General features: G+C 38.6%; 1 protein-coding gene across 5 annotated transcripts in view; it reads right to left on the bottom strand.

The window, feature by feature from the left end:
• TNKS (tankyrase) overlaps positions 1-19,411 on the bottom strand; it is a 145,423-nt gene that overhangs the window by 40,331 nt on the left and 85,681 nt on the right. For all 5 annotated transcript variants that reach the window (XR_015699864.1, XM_087737102.1, XM_009474885.2 and 2 more), the window contains exons 6-9: positions 6,680-6,774; positions 3,761-3,827; positions 3,112-3,298; positions 915-1,036 (exon numbers count right to left, since the gene is read on the bottom strand). Coding sequence is in view for 4 of the 5 variants with exons in the window: in XM_087737102.1 (XP_087593228.1) it covers positions 915-1,036; positions 3,112-3,298; positions 3,761-3,827; positions 6,680-6,774 (471 nt within the window). In the remaining variant the exon portion in view is untranslated. The remainder of the gene's footprint in view (positions 1-914; positions 1,037-3,111; positions 3,299-3,760; positions 3,828-6,679; positions 6,775-19,411) is intronic.

The raw sequence follows: 19,411 nt of genomic DNA, 5'->3' as shown, positions 1-19,411 counted from the left end.
TACTCAGGAAGAAAAGGATAACATCATCCCAAATTTCCTACTGTCTTTGTGTTCAGCCTCTAAATATCTCTTCTCTGTCTCGCTTCTAAGTTCAGGCTAGGATGCTAAGTCCTCCAGGGAGAGAACAGAGCATATGGATGCCTGGTACTCAACACACAATGTTCTGATCACATTCCCAATGTTTGTAACACTAAATAGGCAGCTGTATGCCTGCAGTTGAGACCTACCACTGTGAAGAAAATGTTCCATTGGAATAAAGTATCATAACTATAATAGTTTTAATAATATCATCAGCCCCTCTCAACTCCAACATCTTCTATATATATATATGACATCTGGGATACTGGCTGTGTTCTTTGCCTCCGCTGCTTCTTCAAACAATGAAATGAGAACAGCATACTGCCAGGAAAGTCTCAAAGACCCCTGTTTCCATAGCTAATGTGGTATTGTCAGTACTATTCCAATCCTGTAAGACCCTGTGATATACACCTAGCATCTATTTTCACCACAATTTTACGTACCCTGTGAAAAAAAATTGTGATCCAAGTTTGCCCACATGAAACATTAAGGAAGCACTGGGCTGCTGGAACAGAATTTAGCCCCAGAAAAAACACAGCAACTGATCAACCAAAAAAAGAGGGTGATAGGAAAAAAAAGCAAAAGAGAAGTGAAAAATGAACAGGTGAGGAGTTGCTGGAGGGCTTCTATAATCTACCAGGAAGAAGAAAAAAGTGATAAAAATTTATACAGTGTTTTTTCTATAATGGTGATTTAATTTTTATATATAAAGTGTTTGATGGCAAATCCTCAATCTCAGATGATGAATTTATTTTCACAGTGTAGAAATAAAACGCCTCAACTAGCACTACCACCACATTTATCATAAAACGAATGGATTGACTATACAATCTCACCAGTGCAGTCTCATGCGACTGTGGCTGCTTAAAATTAATGATCTCCAAAGCAAGTGTCTTTTTCACTTTGGCTAGATCTGCCTCTCTGGCTGCTTGCAGTAAAGAGTGTCCTTTGAATTCATCTGTTAGAGGAAAAAGATGCATTTAATATTTAGCAACATGTCACATTTATAAATGTTATTGGAGAAAGGTAACTATACTCAATTAAGACGAAATAAGAGTCTTTCTGTACGTCTTCAGATAGTAGCTGACCTGGGACACAGAACATGAAACATGATTTACTGAAACCAAAGGGGCATTCCAAAGGAGAGGGGAAGTGATTCCTTGAGTAAAATCCTTATAGCTTTTCTCCCTCTTATCCTCCCACTCACTTGATATGAAACGCATAAGTGACCTCTGAATTACCTATGCATGTGTTCAAGTGACCACAATGCTATTACATGCTTTTCAGAAAAAAAGCACTACAGTTGCTTTTCAAAAATCTTATTGTATTTACAATATTTACAATTATAATACAAGGTAAAGCCTGAATAAATACATATAATTTATATAAAATAATATATATACAATTTAAATATAAAATATTAAACTATTGGTCTTAAAGAAAGCTAACTGGCTAAGCATTTGAAGCCAGTCTGCTACAAAGATGAAGCAGGTTTTGATAGCAGCTGTATCTTTGCAAGTACGGAGAGAAGTAATTTTGTTATTTTCAGTGTCACATCTTGTTCAGTTCAGCAACTAGTTCATTTTAGTTTTAAAAAATTTTGAATTTGAAAAGGACTAAAAGCGTTTCTCTTAAAATGTACAAATGAAAAGTAGGTTAGCAAGAATGACATCTGAACCTGGGAACTAGGAAAAAAAAACAAACGCAACAATCTCAGTAAAAATATCTGTATTTTTCTTTCATAAGCAAGCTTGAAATGCTAAGCTTGTTAAGAAGAGCTTTCTTCTCTCATCTTTGTTTTAACATCCAGTGCATTTGTGGATTTAGAAATAAAAATAAATATAATAACTTTTAAGTTTTCAGTTCAAATAGAATTCAAATTTCTTTGTAAACAAAGCATTACTTAAAGCTCAAGTACAAATAAATCTTGAAATAACAAATAAAAGTAATATTATTCCTAAAGTATAAAACCAAAGAACTAAAAAATATACTAAACATGTTATTTTGGGTATGCAAATACAGGATGTCCCCTCAAGATAGTGTCAAATTTGGAATTTGGCATAATGCTCATATTTGTGTACATATTTCAGTGGATATTAATGGACATGAATCTTTCCCTACTCCTCTCCAGGAACTATAAATACAGAAATAAAACAAAGTTTAAATAGATTTTTTTTTTGCTTGCTAATTTAAACAAATGGTAAATTAACCTGCCTCAAAGCCAGAAGCATCTCTCAAGTTAGCCCAGAATAGAGAGTAGAGAAGTAGCTAAAGGATACTAATGCCCTCCTCTTTTCTCCTAGAGCAAAGTTTTCTGCTGCACATGATCTCACCACCTTCACATGCAAAGAATAGTGACAGACAACAACCTGACTAGCTGTGATCGGGAGTAGTGCAGGATCATGTTCTTAGTGTGTCAGGGGGGTCCTGCTATACCGGAAAGGTGACGGACAAAACCAAAAGCTTAATTATAAATACGTTCAGAATCTACTTCTCAAGAATGAGTTTTCCGTAACTTCATAATGCTTTGTTTCCATACTTGTGTCATTTATTATCTTTTACAGTTTATAACAATGAGAAAACAAATCCCCAAAAGAGGGCAAAGGCAGACAAATTCAAATTAGAGCTGAAACATTGTTTTGTAAGCAGCATAAGGATTGCAAAGACTACAAAAGAAGGTGCTGGAATTTCCATCTCCAAGTTTGCACACCGAAGCTACCTACCTTCTGGAAGTTACTCTTTAAGTGTGATACAGAGCCTCGATATAGAGGCTCCTATGTGACTTAACTGGAATTTAAGCATGAAAAAAAAACACGGTCACTTACTCAGCAGCGCCTTAAATATTTTAAACCTAAGAAAACCAGGCAATATCACGAACAGTATATTAGAGGGATCTGTGTACTTCAAAGTGAGAGGCACAGCTGCAGTTACTCTGCTGCTTTGCATCTACTTGTGAAGTATGAGGAAGCTGGCTTGAAAGGAGAGTACCCCTTTACACCCACCGACAACTGTTCCCAGTCCGAACACACTTACAGGTCAGTCTCTCCCTTAGCTCAGGCGTTGGAGCCATATCGACCGCACTCTTGCCGTGGCAGTTGACTAACGTGGGATCCGCACCGTGACTCAGCAGGAGGGAGCAGACCTCTACACGGTTCTTGGAAGCAGCCTCGTGCAAGGGAGTAAATTGCCAGAGGTCCATAGCATTCACACAGGCGCCATGCTAGCACAGCAAAGAAAGCCTCGTATTAGTAAGAAATCATCTTCAACAACTAAAAGCTTACAGATTTTCATTTCATTATAAAAACTGGTTCCATTCTTTCATCTACGAACACATACACAAAAAAATATAAAAATACCTGTATATACAAAAATAGTTGAATCCTCAAAAAAATTGGAATTTCTGTATGAGCTAGTTTTTCACTAGAACAGATTTTTCCCCAGAAAAATTCAAATAAATGAAACTCTACTATCTGTGCAAAGAAATTAGGTGGGGAAAAACCCACATATACTGTACCACAGAAATACCTAAAGTTGCAAGCTTCTGAAATGACATACAGGATGTTTGAAACCTGTTACTACAGAAAAAAAAATAAAATCTTCCATTTCAACTCTGGTATAAACAGTTTGTATCTCATGTAATACATCTAAATCTACAGTAATTACTTTCCATCCTTCTGCTTACCTTAAGCAGCAGCTCTGTAACCTCGTAGTGTCCATATGAACATGCATTATGAAGAGGCACAAGACCACTGTGTGGAAGAAGGCAAATGACAAATTTATTTAAGCAGCATTTTTAAAGAAGGAGGAACAATTTTCTCTCTACTGAGAGATGACCAGAAATCAAATTAAATCTAAAATATTTAAATATTCAAATATTTAAAAATTAAGATTCACAACCTATGGGAAAAATCTAACCTTCCCAAACAACATGTTACTTAAGATGGGCATTAATTTTTTTTTTGTCCTAACAGGCCACAGGTGTTTAATCTACCGCTAAGATTAGCATTAATTGTCTTTGAAAGGATCTTTCTTGAAGCTATTAAGGGGAGGAAAAGTCCCATTCCACAGTCAGTTTGCTCAAGAGAAGTCAGTGTTCTGTTTCTGCCTAAATATGAACTCCTCTTTATTTAGAATGCTATATGAAAGGCGAAACTTCCCAGGTAATGCTAACATAACTCCTGGGTATATTACGAAGGTATGCACAGAAAGCAGACTGAAATTGCTGCTCCATACTGTGGAATGACCTGATTTTACTCCATTTTTTATAGTACAACCTATTTAACTGTGCAAGATATTTCTAAGAGAGTCCCCGTAATTTCTGTACAGCTATATTACTGGAGGCCATACTTAAAATGACACTAGCAAAGTAAATAACAGAGATCTAGTCATAAGCACAAGACGTAATAAAAAAGTCATGCTTTGAAAAGGACATGCAAAGAGGACAATTATTACAGAGGACAAAATAAATTTAATTCAAGCCAAGCAAGACAGGCTAGTTATGGCTTAACAAATCAGGATGCATAATAAACTGAAAACAATAATTAACCCTTCACCATTTATGAAAAATATAGGGGATGATTCCCAGAATGGCAAAATCAACTCAAAGAGCATTAGGACAGCAAGTACTAGACAACAGGGTAAACAATTTTAAGGCAGATGCTCTCGGAAGCAGTACTGCACTTGTCACAGGAGAGGGAAATTTGTTTTGGGGAAATTTTTCAAACTGTTATTTTCCATTGTTACTTTTCTTAATTACAACTTATAAGTGTATGTATGAGACAGAGAGAGAGAGTATCCAGTCCACAGAGCACTCAAAAAAACTGCCCTCTTCCAAAATGATGGCAATCTGAGAGGACTGAGGCCTTCAAGGTCTCATCAGCAAAGGCAGCCACCGCAGCACTCCACCTGGCCACTTCTGCAGCATACCCTCCTCTTTTTTTTCCCAGCACATTGGGACTTTGTGCACAACAGCAGTAGGGCAACGAAAGGACCAGTGGAAAAAGAGCAGCTTCCTTGGCTGTGGTCCTCTTTGGGAATAACTAGAAGTGACAACCATTTTGAAGATGCGGCACAGTTCCTCAGGACTCTCTCTGAAGTGACCCCATTGAAGAGAATCTAACAGGTCAATAAAATTAATGTAACCTAATTTAGCTCCATAAATGAAAAATGATGTTTATTTATACCCTATTTACTTATAAATTATGTATAAACAAGAAACAGCAAGGAAAACCAAAACACCACACTGATTGTAAATGTGTGATGCCACTAAAAAAAATGGGAGCTTATTGGGATGTCAGACATTTCTAAGTATGTTTGGGTTGTTTAATACAACCCAATTTTTTAAGTTTAATACAAAGTGTATAATTTTTCTTTCTTTCCTTCCCCTCCCAGCCCCCTCACCCCCTGCTCAAGTTCAACTTAATTACTTTTCACACTTTTCATACTTTCCAAGTAGATCATTCGAACCTCATTAAAGCATCTATGCTAGAATTTTCTACCAAGTGATGCTGGAATTTCAGAAAGGTGTGAAATACCTAAAACTTGCTTAACAATGCTGGATCTACCTGAATAGGTATTACATGCAGCTTTACTGGGGGGGGTTTTTTGACTTACATAATGTGTCATCATGCATTTCACAACAATTCTGATCAAAAGAGCCACTGAGGTGAATGTACAGACAAAAGTGCTACAATTAGTCAATCTTCAAGAGTTTAAGTATGCTTGGGAGTGGTTTTGGAAAGGAAAAAAAAATTTAAAAGTTAAAGATCTTAATTTAAAATCTCTTCTGGTACTAGGCTGGACTCAGCAGAAAATGAAGATATAGAAAGTGCCTCAAGTTTGCTGATGGAGACAGAACACACACTCATTAATATCTTACCTCTATGGACTCTGAATACAAAATGCATGCCTTTAACCAGGGGCCCAATTTCTATAATGTTAGGACTAAATCTTCCTATCAGACCACCATGAGAATCAGCACCTTAGAGTTCAGAAACGTATGGCTGAAAACAATGTACAACATGCATCATTCCTGATTTCTGACTGCTGCGTACTTTTTGTTGATATCTTACGTAACTACCATCCTTACTGCAAAAATAGAATAGTTTAGCTTCTACTATATCTTGATTTTTGGTGGCAACATCCATCAAGATAGATCTCCGAGGATCTCTAGTTGCGAGCACATGAGTGTTATTGATATTACCTGGAATTACATCCTTATATATGCAACAAGATAATGAGACTATTGGTAAATTTTTCAATGCACGTTTTTTCACTAAGCCCACGTATCTTCTCCTAAAATAATGCTATTAGCCCATGATTTCACAGGGTAGTCTGTGCATGGAAGTAAAGAGCAAGGTTTGGAAAAAAATTTAAAGGTGTAATAGAAGACTTAAAACAAGTGCAATCACAGCTAATCTGTTATTGGGGCTCTAATAAAAGTTTATTTATGATGAACCACACTCAGATTTTGGAAGCAAATCTCACATTCTCAGCCGACTATTTGAGATTATGCTGCAATGTGAAACAGAAATAATTCTTCATCTTGATTAATACAAAACCACTGCTGCAAACAGATAACAGATCAATTGATTTTACATACCCTTTGTCCTTTGCGTGCACATCTGCACCGTGCTGAAGCAGAAGTTGGACTATTCGAACTCTGTTGTAGCCTGCTGCTAGGTGTAAAGGAGTGGACTGCAAAGTAAAACAAAACAAGATGAAGAATGGGAGCCACTTAAATTTGAAGTCCTGCAGTTCCTGCCATTTAAGTACTCTTCATTTCTCTTACACATTGGATCAAGACAAGTTACAATTCCCTTCCGTGATTAGCCAAATTAACCAATACACAGCACATACATGCCCTTCCTGTTCTCAAACCAAATAAATGTTCCTTAAGGTGGGGAAGAATCCAAGTATCTCCTGAGGCAATAACAAGCTCATCATTTAAAGTTAATTTAAATAATAGCCCAACTTTGTTTTGTTTGGGGTTTTTTTGTTTGGTTTGTTTTTTTTTCTTTCTTCTTTTTTTTTTTAAATGCTATAATTTATTTTTAAAAAGCTAGATTTTTTTTTTAAATTCATGAGGAAATTTATGCAGTTCAGGCTGCGTACTCACAGATTACAAAACTGTTTATATGCACACTTGTTGCAATAAGTGCACAAGAGGCAGACTGCAGAACAAGAAATAATGCATTTATGCCATAACAGAAATGTTTGTCTTCAGCTCTGCACCAAACAAGCAGCCGTATGTGCTCTGTACTGTGCTGTGGTAAGACACAGAGCAAACTGTATGCAGTTTGCAGTCTCCTGCAAAATGCACATCTTCAGCAGTAATGCACCTTGCTGCATAATAATACAGTACTAATAACACCTTTCTCCATAGGTAATTTGTAAGATTTTTAACTGAAAGCTTTTGAAGTTGACAACAGTAATGCCCCCTGAAATTTATTTTAAAAGCTTTTTATTATGAAACCAATTTTGTGTGCTGTCTCAGTCGGAAGGAACTGATTTCTTACACGAATGGGTGATGCTGTTTCCTCCTTCTGAGAAGGCTGAGAAGCAGAGGATTTTAAAGGGATCTTTGTTGCTATTTATTTTGCGGCGTGCAACCAAACAACAAAATTTTATTACAGTAAACTCCCATACATAAACCAGCTTGAACACATGGGAAGACTTACATATCTCACAGTATTAAGCCAAGTACAGATTTACTGTCAGCATTAAAACATCATTATACGGTATTACAGGTGAGACATCACATTTCACTATTATCAACATTTAAAAAACAAAAATCAAGACAAATGGTCTCATCTGTGGTAAACAGCAGCAGGTGCTATATATCCCAAATAGTATGGATTTCCAGGAATTAATACATATTTGTATGACCATAACTTGGAGTAGTCCACATTATATTTTACTATAGTCTCAACACTTCGCTACTTTGCTCCAGAAAGGGTAACTACTTTGACACCTACCAAGTGTCCTGTGTACCACAGCGAAGACACAGCTTGTACTGTCAGAAATGACAGCACAAGCTGAAAAAACACCTAGGTAACCCAGTTTATTTGGTGACGCAGTTATGCAAGTTTCTATAAGACTCATCTTTGGAATTATCTATATTCAAAATAAGGACCTCTAACATTCCTAACCTGAAGATCCCTAAAGTGTCTCCAAAGTACAAAACGCCACCACCAATAAAACGGGTCAAATCTTTTAAGTGTTTGGCTATTCAAATTGTTAGGATCTATTCTCTGTTCCAGAAAGGCTTCTACTACTGAATTAACAATTTGGACTGGTCCAGAATGTACTATATTCTTTTCACATCTGCCCCTATTTTAAAATAGCTGGCTTCTGCATATGATAAACACTAATGAAAATGTGGATGAAGATTACAACGCTATTGACATTAGCAGAATACTTCAGTACTGTTTATTCTGACAATTGCCTTGGTTTGGTTACTAAACCCAGTTTTATTAACAGAATTAATAACTCAGAAAACCTGAAAGGAATTTGAAATGGACTGTGGAAAAGTCAGTCTATTGAAAGGTCTAAAGACCAGAAGAAATTGGAGCAAACACTAAACCTTTGGGCCACTGTAGGATTCTTTAACCTCACTACAATTAAACTACATCCATTTTTGTCTGCATGCTACTTCTAAAACAACAATGGCAGACTTCCAAGATGATGCTTTACTCATATTAAGCATTATTAATAGGGATGTTCTCAAAGATACATCAACCCTGGAGTCTTGTTCACTGCTTACAATTAAAAGAAAAACTATTATGACTCAAGCTGGCACTGTGCATTTTGTATTTCTAGGGCTATTAGACCTGCATTTGCCAAGTAACTTCATTAGAGAAGAAACCCAAAACATTTCAAGCTTATAGTTGCAAGACAAATGACGTAAGTGAAGCAAAACAGTGACATCCCGAAATCTTCAGACAACTTACATCCCTGCCTTTCAGAAAGGTGAGCTACTTCCTTCTCCTCGAGCAAGGCCATGCAGACACCACAGTCCCGTGAACGAACACAGAATACCACATCTTCCCCAACACACCAGGGATTACTTATTTAGCTGCAGCCAGGTGCCTGATGTTTGGCGTGCTTGCCTTCTGATCCACAGCAGCTTCAGCGAAGCTGTGTGCCACGCTGCGGCTGCCTCTGCAAGGAGGAGCTAACTGCGCCCATCCCTGGAGACGGGGCTGAGATCTCCGCCAGTCTTCACGCTTCAACCGTGCGATCACAAACCACACAACTTGGAGGACAACGCAGTGCTGGAGACACAGGCAGTGAGAGGGCCAGAGAGACCCCCTGACTGAGGGGCAGGGAGAGCTGAACACCAAGGGCGTGCAGGAGCGATGCTGGAGGGCTGCTCCCCCTGCATCCAGGCCTGGGGTACCACAACCCACAAGCCAGCATTGCTCGTTGCTCTTTAGGTTCGCTAAAAGGCTCTTATAAATGCTGTGCTTATATATGCCTCAGGAAGGAGGAAGCAGGAAGGCCCTCCCGCAGTGATTTTTTAAGGACTTGTTTTGCTTTCTTGTGAGAAGGAACATTCATTAATGCTACAGATTTAATAGTTAAAAATACTAATCTGGCGTTACAAGCTTGTATGCTAATTACAGAAACTAAGTACCTAAAAGATAATGTCGTGCTACATGAACTACTCATTATATGGGATTATTAGCCCTCCAAAAAAAAAAAATCAGGCGAATGATGGTAGTAAAGAAACCGATGTTTAAAATTAACATGCTGTTTATATAGCACTAGAAAAGCAGAAACTAGGTATCACAAACAGCAGTATTGTATACGGCACCTGCAAGGTATATCAAACTAAGCACTTATTAAGAAAAGAGATTTAATTGAGCTATCCATTAACCCCTCCTCCCATGTCTTGCAATACCTGGCAAGAAACTTACTAACAAGAATCCCCAGAGGGCACTTACCTTCCAAGACTCACATTCACAGTTACCAAGCCAATCACACTGTCTTACTTGCTAGTGTAATTAAAAAGAGTACAATTCCACTTTTATTAAGTAGACCCTCATGTGAGATGCTCACGTTATTTTAAAGTTTTATGGCAGCTGTAATTGAGTCAAAGCAGGTACTGTGCATTTCAGGGAAGATCACTGTACACAAGATGGCAATCACTGTCAACCTGTATACCTAGAATTTATACTAAAGTAGGTATTTTTGCCTGCAGTCTTTTTGAAAACATGTTGCCTGGGAATACGAGAAATGCATTTTTTAGATTTAAAAAATGTACATACAGCAGTTTGACACTATTTTCATTGAGCCTTAGGTATTTTCACACTGCTTTGTTACCAACAGCTGATTTGATGATCCCTGTTCAAGGTCAGCTGCCTCAGACCTGCTGCCCCCTGTTCACCTGCATCAAAGGAAAGGGGCACGGAGGAATCGCCAGAGCTGCAGGCTGCTGAGCTGCTTCTACTGAAATCAGAAAATTGGTTTCAACAAATCATCCACAGGCAACACGGGAGTGCTGGCTCCAAGCCTATCTTGCTAAAGAGTCTTCAGCAGCTCTTAGATGATAATGCTGCCACAGTCTCAGAAGAAAAGCTGCATTTTCAGATTCAAACCGTGGATTGCCCATTTTATGGGCAACTTTAAACTGAGGGATGTTATGTAAGGATCTTGTATCATGTGTTATCTGCATGATCAATAACAACTGCAGGAACTGTTTTAAGAACTAATATTGCCTGTTCTTGCGTTCTGCTACCCAAATCTCTGTTTAATGCTACCTGATAACAATCTTAATCAATGTGTTTCTCTCATTCTCAAGCTGTCATCCTGAAGGCTATTAAAACTAACAAACAACAATCTTCTTATCACATATATGATGTCTCATCATACATCTAATTTACAACACTATACAGTGATTTAGAATTATCATAATTTAATTTCATTTTCTATGGGAAGGGCATTCTCACAATAAAGAGGTGACACCCCAATTTTGAGAGCCAGCTCTGGCCTTGACATATTATAGCTACTCTCATGTTCAGAAGGTCCCCACCTGGATACACACTAGTAAGGGTGGCTCTTACACAGACAGACAAACAAGTATGACTTGGTAGAAAATACCTAAGGACACTCGTTATGTTTCTTGTTAATTCTTCTACAACACCCTGCTGACAAAGGATGTAAAAAAAAAAAAAAAAGTAGGAAAAGGAGGGGGGAGGATTTTAAAATGTTCCATGTACACTTTAATATATGTGACTTTTTAACCTTGTCTATAACTATCTTCAGGTTTGGTAGATTTGGAAATTGCAGTTATGCAGCAAACTGCCATCTAACGTTCGTCAAACAAAACCTTTATTCTAATCAGACCATACTGCCTGTAGAAAGCAGTAGCAATAAAATAATATCTTAACCTTTTTTAGTCTGTCTTACAAGCTCCCTTCAAAACAGTGTTTCACCTCCGCTGAATTAAGGGAAGAGCAGAGAGGTTTCTAATCACAGAAGGGACCTTTATTTCACAGTTTTGCATAAAACCGTTTTGAAAGATGTCCTGACTCCTGGCAAGATAACTGTTTGAATCTGGCATACTAAGGAAAAACCTCTGAGCAGGCAAACAACTCTCTCTTCAGTGGGTTAGAATTTATGACAGAACCTTTCTTTCCAACCGCAAAAGTCTGTGTCTGCTTGATGCGGCTCTCTTACAGACTTCTCTAAAATGAGCTGCATCAATCACGAGCGTACATCAGGAAGACATTCTGGATGCAAGTGGAATATCTCCTGTCACCACTTTATCATTCTGATTAATGGGGTAAGAAAACAAGTTGCAACAACATCACAATCTTGAAGAGACACTCCTGAACTCTTCCACTGTGGAAATGATCATGCTTTTCCTTTGCTGCTCAGATACCAACTTGCATTCCAATCTTAAGCAGTGTGCCCATCTTAAACACCTTAATTTTTAGACTCAGTTGTAAGCTTTCTTGGGAAAATATCTCATTGACATTTGTTTGTATGGTGCCAAGACTAGACGTATCATCAAATACAAAAAAATTTCCTTCTATACACACATATGTCAAATAACTCAAAATAATTATTTTATATTCATGCTACAAATGATCTTTTGCACACCAGGTACTATAGAAATAAAGGTCCCTAAACTCAGCTAGAGAATGATGCTCGTGATGAGCAGGAAAGGGGCTGTGCCTCTGTTCATCAGCCACATGGCTTGTCAACTTCAGCCACCCAAATCGTGCAACTTCCTTGGTCATTTTATAGCAGTACTGAGTTATTTAATTTCATGGTCAATGATTATGCTTTAGGGACAAACTTATGGATGCTGCTGCAGGAAAACGAGTTATGTCAGACTGCTGACTGTAGATGAGCTAGCTGAAACAAGTTTCAACTCTAGAGATAAATAAGCACAGAGATGAAGAGCTTAAACTACTTTTCTTATGTTAAAAAAAGAAACAAACAAACAACAAAAAAACCCCAAACAAACAAAAAAACCAATTCCTAAGGACAGGGATTACAAAATGCGTAAGGAAGACATTTCTCACTCCACTGTGTTTCCAGTGGTAATTTAACTGCTTCATCTTCAGAACACAGCTAGTAGTACTTAATTGGATTGTTGAACAGGACAGGCTTAGTATGGTAAAGTTCAGAAAAAGGTCACGTCACAAATTTCACATAGTGCTTTCTAACAGCTAACAACAGGGAAAATGAACTGAACAGCTCACGAATTCAGAATCTGCAAGTCACACAGTATCTTAATTTAGAGCTCTGCTATATCAGATGATCTCTTTGAGGGGAAAAAAAAAAAAAAAAGATCCACCGTTTTGAGCTGTAAATCAGTGAAGACAAAACCAGATTGATTTCACATACACAGCAGTGCTAGGGCAGAGCACCATCGGGCGAGAATGAGGATTACATGAAGAGTAAGAGGAAAAATGTTTGCATTCCTTTTCATTCCGTCACTCGGCAGAAGGAGAACAAAGAAGTCTGCGTTAAAAAGAAATTCTTCCTTGCAACTGAATACCTTTCAGAAATTTATTCTGTATCGTACCACCTGGGTTATTGTACAAAGCCCAGAGCAGGTCAGATATCAGGAATGGCATACCTCCTAGAAGTATTTAGAAATGTGTACCAGCTACAAAGCATTGCTTTGTGGATCACAGATTGAAGAACATTCCTCTCTATATTCAACTGTGTAGAAACCACAGCTGGAATGTTATTTTCAAATTAGTGTTGGACACCTCCATACGAGGCAGATGTTCATAAGCTGGAGGAAAAGATAAGAATCTGTAATAAAGGTGAAATGGAAAGAATTAACAAAATGGCTGGAGAGTTAAAAAGCACAGGAAGAGCAGAATAGAAATACTGCAAATACATTGACAGAATAAACCCTTATTTGGAAAAGGTTTACTTGGGTGACAGACGAGACTCTTCTAATCTCCAGTGAGTATTCAAATCCATTCCTTCTCAGAGGGCTGTAATGTCCAAACTACTGACTACTAAATGTTTCTCTAGTAGATCTGACCTTTGAGAGACAATATGAGTTTCTGACTGTACCTCTGAACCTCAAGACTGTGTGACAAGGTTTGGCGTCAGTTCTACGCATTAACGCGGTGACCCTGTTGTACTGCAAGTTGGGCTGAGTGTTGACAAATAAGGGGCGGGAGATTTATGAGAGAAGAGCTTCTTCAATCACATAGATGCCTTGGGTAGGGAAGGAGAGAAAAGATGACAAGCATCATCTTGCACAGGGGCAGACACGGAAATAACCAGAGTATCTCTGTCTCTTAAAGGTTAAAAGAAGGAAGAACAAGAAATGAGTGCTTTCACTTTTCCGCTCAGGAACTCCTCCTGCTAGCACAGAAACAGTGCCACCACAGAGAAGGCAGGTAAGTGGAGGCAAACAAGATATGCCCAAAAGCAGAAGAAGGTAAAAGGCAAAGATATGTTTCCTGACAGGAGAGAAAACACGCAAGCACTGCAAGACCACACAATAAAAGAAAGTTTCATCTGCAGAGGCAGGCTTAAGATGAATGTTTGAAGATGACCATGTAAAAGCCTTATTAAATCCCAGAAGAAAAACCTGGTCTCCCTGCCCAGCAGGTTTCTCCAGACAATGACACTTCAACTTTCAAAATTATGGAGATTATCATCTTTGACAACAGGAAGGCAAATCCTTAATCCATGTAGACAGCTCTGAAAGCTATTCTCTTAACAGTAGCTATATAAAAAAGAAAATAACTCAAATTCATTACTTCAGAGAAAAGAAAACAAAGTCAAACCTGAAAGAGCATTGCTATCTGGCAGAAAAAGGGCTAAAAGAAAGGCCAGAAGGAAAAAAAAAAAAAAAAAAGATACTGTGAGACAGAAGGCAGCAACCGTGTCTGGAATGAACTTTAAAAGCAAAGATCAATCTGATCACAAGAAAAAGCAGGTATGGCAAAGGGATAAAAGGGACCTCAGCGCTCCAAATCTTAATTAGGAAGCTTAGTTGCCCAACAACTCCATACTAAGTTGCTGCCATTACTTTCAGAGACTGACCTAGAAGCAGAAACTAAGAGGGAAATGGTGAAGGGCCAGGAGAGACACTTAAATCTTCACATGGGAACACCACCTTGACCTCTGATCTTAGCATTTCCCAAACAGCAGGTCCCATAAATGGGGCAATAGTGATCCTTGACCTCTTCCTAAATAAGAATTAAAATGCAACACCCTTCCCCCCAGCTCCTGAAACTTTTCTGTATTTGCACGTCTCTCAGCCTACCACCCATTTGGTAAAACAGTTCCACAGAGGATGCGTCAGGAAAACTGAGCAACATCCCTCACAAACCCATGGTATTCTCAGAAAACCCTTCCTTATAAAGAATCTCTTCCATTTCAACATGCAAATGATAAAGGTTTGGCTGGGGATGGAACTGCAATATGAAAAAGAAATTCTGGAGCTTCTACCATGAAGCAGCATTTGCAGTTTTCCCAGATTCAGAAGCACAGATCAGATCTCCGGCAGCACTCAAGGACATGGTGAGATGGACCTTGAGATGGATTATCAGAGAAGCAGAACAGTAATACACTGTTTCTTTGGTGATAGATGCTGGCACCTGAGGGAGTAGTGGCTTGCTAAGCTACATAAAGATGAAATGACAGTAAAGACCCACTCAGTTCTCCTAAGGGAATGCTGCTAATGTTATTTAACACTGAAACAAGCTGTATACTGCCTTGAAAGACATGGCAGAACACTACACAGGAATTACTTACAGTGTCATTGTGTCCAGGATGGCCATTTTTGTTGCTTCTTTTCATCACCTGGAATCTGTCAGAAATGCAAGTCAAAAATGCACAAGTCTGAGGTGAGGCACTGAGGCATGACTGGCTCTTGCAGAGGCAAAGGCAAGAAGAAGAAACTGTCCCTGTGATGTTATTAACAAAAGTCATCAGAGAGTATTCAAACCTCTAGTAGCCTAAGGAGCAGCTGGTACACCTGCCAGCTAGAGAACAAACTCATCTGGGCTGGTGGACTGAGCACACAGGCATGCAGGATTGTCTCATGTCAACAGCTGCAACTTTTATTTGTTAAACCACATGCTGGAAGCTGTGGTTCAAGTTTAGTGCGTGGCAAAGAACAGATGCAACTGCTGCCAGTCTGAGCAAAGTAGCACTGATAGCCAAGTTTCTGTAGAGTTTTTGAAAGCATCTTAGTGCCGGCCAGCACCGTCCGCAGCCCAAGTCTCAACCCGTTAATCTTGTCAAATTGCAAGCTGCAAATGCTTGTCACTCCAGGAGAGCAGGATGAGACAACTTCCTCCCCTCTTCCAGCCCAAATACATACATTTTTATCTGTCCTGTCAGCCAGTGTCAGAAGCTATAGAATCCTGTTCTTTAATTATTTGCTCAGGCTGCTGTTCCCTCTTTTTAATGAAATATTTTGGTGCTGCTCTGGCAGCATAAACAAGTGTTAACAAGAGGCTCCTCTCCAACCAGCCGTGCCAGATGTCTGGGGAAGGCCTGCATACAACACTAAAACACTCTGAAGAGGATGCACACTGGAACACCAGAGAACCAAAACTCTGCTGGTTTTTGCTGTTTCAGTCTCTTCTTTTTCCACTTGCTATCAAAATCTTTTTCCTACTACAGTCAACTAACAATCTTTTATTCCCTTTTCTTTTTATGTTTCTTATTATTTTTACCACTTCTCCCACTTCATCTTTATATATTTACTTTCCTTCTCCTCCTTCCCCTTCCAACTAGAAACTTTCCAGGCCTCAGTTCATCAGATTTTCACATTATTAAGAAAGAAGAAAAACTTCTCAGAATATATTAATTTGACTGTTCCCTCTGTTAACATGACATTCAAACCAGCACTTCAATCATTTTATTGAAAGTGGGGTCAGAATGAACTCTGTTAAGAACAATGCTTGCAAACTGACTGCATTTCAGCTCCAGTGCTCAGTGTGAAATAAATATTTATGCCTTGTATTTTGGAATGAGATTAAAACACGAGATCTAAAATAATTCACAAAATTAAATATACAAAATCCTCTTTTTGCATTACAGTGATAATTTGCACATTTTAGAATTTAATGCCTTTATAATCCAGTCAAATAGACTTCACTGTTCCTTTGAAGAAGAGCCTTGCAAAATATAGGAAAAAAGACAGAGAATTTATCTCGTACTTCCTTTTAGTATGTTTCAAAATTGAAAAGTTATGGTTATTAGAACATGAATATTCTAAAGAATTTCATCTGTAAGAAATAAGTCTCTTTTATAAGTAGAAGTGTATTGTATTACTTAGAAAAGACTGATCAAACAACCTCAATTTTCCTGTTCGTCAATGACACATCCATCATCAATTATAATGCCCTATTTTGGCATTTTCCTCCCCTTTTATTGTTCATCTGCTGCCTGCTCAGTCAACTTACACAACAGTTTTAGAAATGGTTATGTAAATACACCTCTCTTTGCACATAAGTATTTGTAGTTCTTTTCATTTAGAATTAAACTGATCACTCTAAATTATCCATACAACCTATGAAGCCAATGATGGGGTTGTATTACCAAGTGACAACGGATGTGCTGAAAGAAATCAGAGAGACAGCAAGGGCAGAAAACAGAAGAGCTTTGGGTGACTTAAATTACTGCCATATAGACTGGGCAAGTATCCCACTGAAACATGTAAGAGAGGTGAAATGCTTGGATGCTCTCAGGGAGTGTTTCGCAGAGAAGTCGGCTAGGGAGGCCGCAGGAGTAAATGCAACTACTGAGCTGGTACCAAGCAACAAGCAACACCTGGTGCAAAGCCTTGCAGTACAAGTTGCTCTTTAGCACTGTCTGTAACACACTCAGATTCAACTTATCTACAGGGGAAATGCTTGCTAAAATAATCCAGCATGACTACGCTAACCTTCAGAAAAGGGAGCTATGAAAAAACTGGGCAGTTTTTAAACAATAAGCTAAAAGCGGTAGCTAAGAGAATTAAGTCCTTACAGACAGCATGAAGACTACTAATGAAGACAATACTGAAAACACCGTGCTAATGCATACCTTCTGTTAGGAAGGGCTTGATAAATTGAAAGAAGCCAGCGTGACTAACAGCAAACTAAAAGAGATTACTAGAATTAAGAAGGCATCATTCAAAAAGCTGAATTTAGAAGCTGAAGAAAATCACAAGGATCATAAACTCCAGCAGATTAAATGTAAAAATACAATTAGACAGGCAAAAACAGTTTAAGCAGTGACTAGTGAAAGGAACTGAAACCAACCATAAATCCTTCTTCCATCCCACCAGGAGCACAAAATCCACCAGTCCCATGGGGCAAGGTGATGCCGGGGCAAGAAATGGAGCTCTTGCAGGTGAGAAGTCATTGCGGAAGAACTAAAGGAACTCTTTGCATGGTATACATCTTAGAAGAAACAGGTAATTCTCACACCAGGACCCAGGCAAGTGAGCGTGTGCACTTTTGGGAGCATGGTGAAGCTTGGCAAAGGATCTGTCTGAAACTAAATTAAGCATAAAAAAAGGTAATGATACCCATAACCAAAATGAACATCAACAAATTGCCAGGATGGGACTGCATTCACCCAAGGGAGCACTGGAGAATGAAACAGGTGAATTACTAAGTGGTATGTGACCTTCACTTAAGATTATCTTGCTACATGAAAACCTGAAAGTTGCAAACCAATCATTTAAACATGTTTTGGGGAACTACAGGCCTGTAATCTTGATGTCTGTACCAGGAAAAATGTAATATAATAACAGCTAGAATTAGTGGACACCTGGATAAACATGATCTGCTTGGGAAGAGTCAAATACTGTTAAGGGAAGTTCACCTTTAAAACTCTTGGAGTTTCCTGAAGCAGTCAACAAGCACATGCATAAGGGTAATCCAACTGACAGAGTCTACATGGGCACTCAACAGGTTTTTAACTTAATCCTCACCATTGGTTTCTAATGTTAGGCCCTGAGATGGATGCACGATAGCATGCAGATATGGGAAACAGAGGGTACAACTAAACAACACGTCTGACAACAGAGGGAGGCCACAAAGTACTCTAATATCACATTCAAAAGTGAAAAGCACAAGAAAGCAGAACAGTTTACTGCTCAGTACCTCTCATGCTCTCATGCAGCGATTTTGAGAGGGAAGTGACATCAAGGATAGAAATGGCATCTACAGCATTCACTATAGTCAATCATATACAGAAATGAAAACCATACAGTCCATGGATTGAGCTGCCACATTTCAACTCGAACGTAACGTATTGGAACAGGCTGCCCACGGAAGTGGTTGAGTCTCCGTCCCTGGAGGTATTTAAAAGAAGGGTAGATACGGTGCTCGAGGACGTGGTTTAGTGGTGGACTTGGCAGTGATAGGTTAATGGTTGGACTCGATGATCTTAAGGGTCTTTTCCAACCTTAATGATTCTATGATTCTATAACCTCAGCAAGCTCTGTGAAGGAAAGGACTCCACTCGAGATCACAGTACAAGGAACATCATCAGTACTCAACTTCTGGATGCTCTGTGAGCTGATGGAGCCAAATCCAGTTAATGTGCATAAAATTTTAAATGGCAGCTCTGCCCAAATCTGCCAGTTTGACTTGTGTTCTCTTGACAGTAGATAGATAATAGCATAATACAAGAAGCTGTCCCCTGTATGAAGCTAATCATGAAAGGGAAAGAGTTCAGGTATAAAAAAAAACCCACACCCTTAACACATTTGAAGGTTTCCTGAAGAACACCTTGATTAAGACCTAACAAATTAGATTTCCTGACTTTTAGAGAATACAGAGATAATTACTACAGAGTAAACAATTTCTTTCCACTCCTTCAAGTGCACAATTTCTAT

This window comes from Nipponia nippon, unplaced genomic scaffold, assembly GCF_047370975.1.
Source record: "Nipponia nippon isolate SJK-2023a ecotype South Korea unplaced genomic scaffold, ASM4737097v1 scaffold_6, whole genome shotgun sequence".
NCBI lineage: Eukaryota > Metazoa > Chordata > Aves > Pelecaniformes > Threskiornithidae > Nipponia > Nipponia nippon.
The sequence above is the reverse complement of the archived record's forward strand: the minus strand, read 5'-3'. Positions and strand labels throughout refer to the sequence as shown.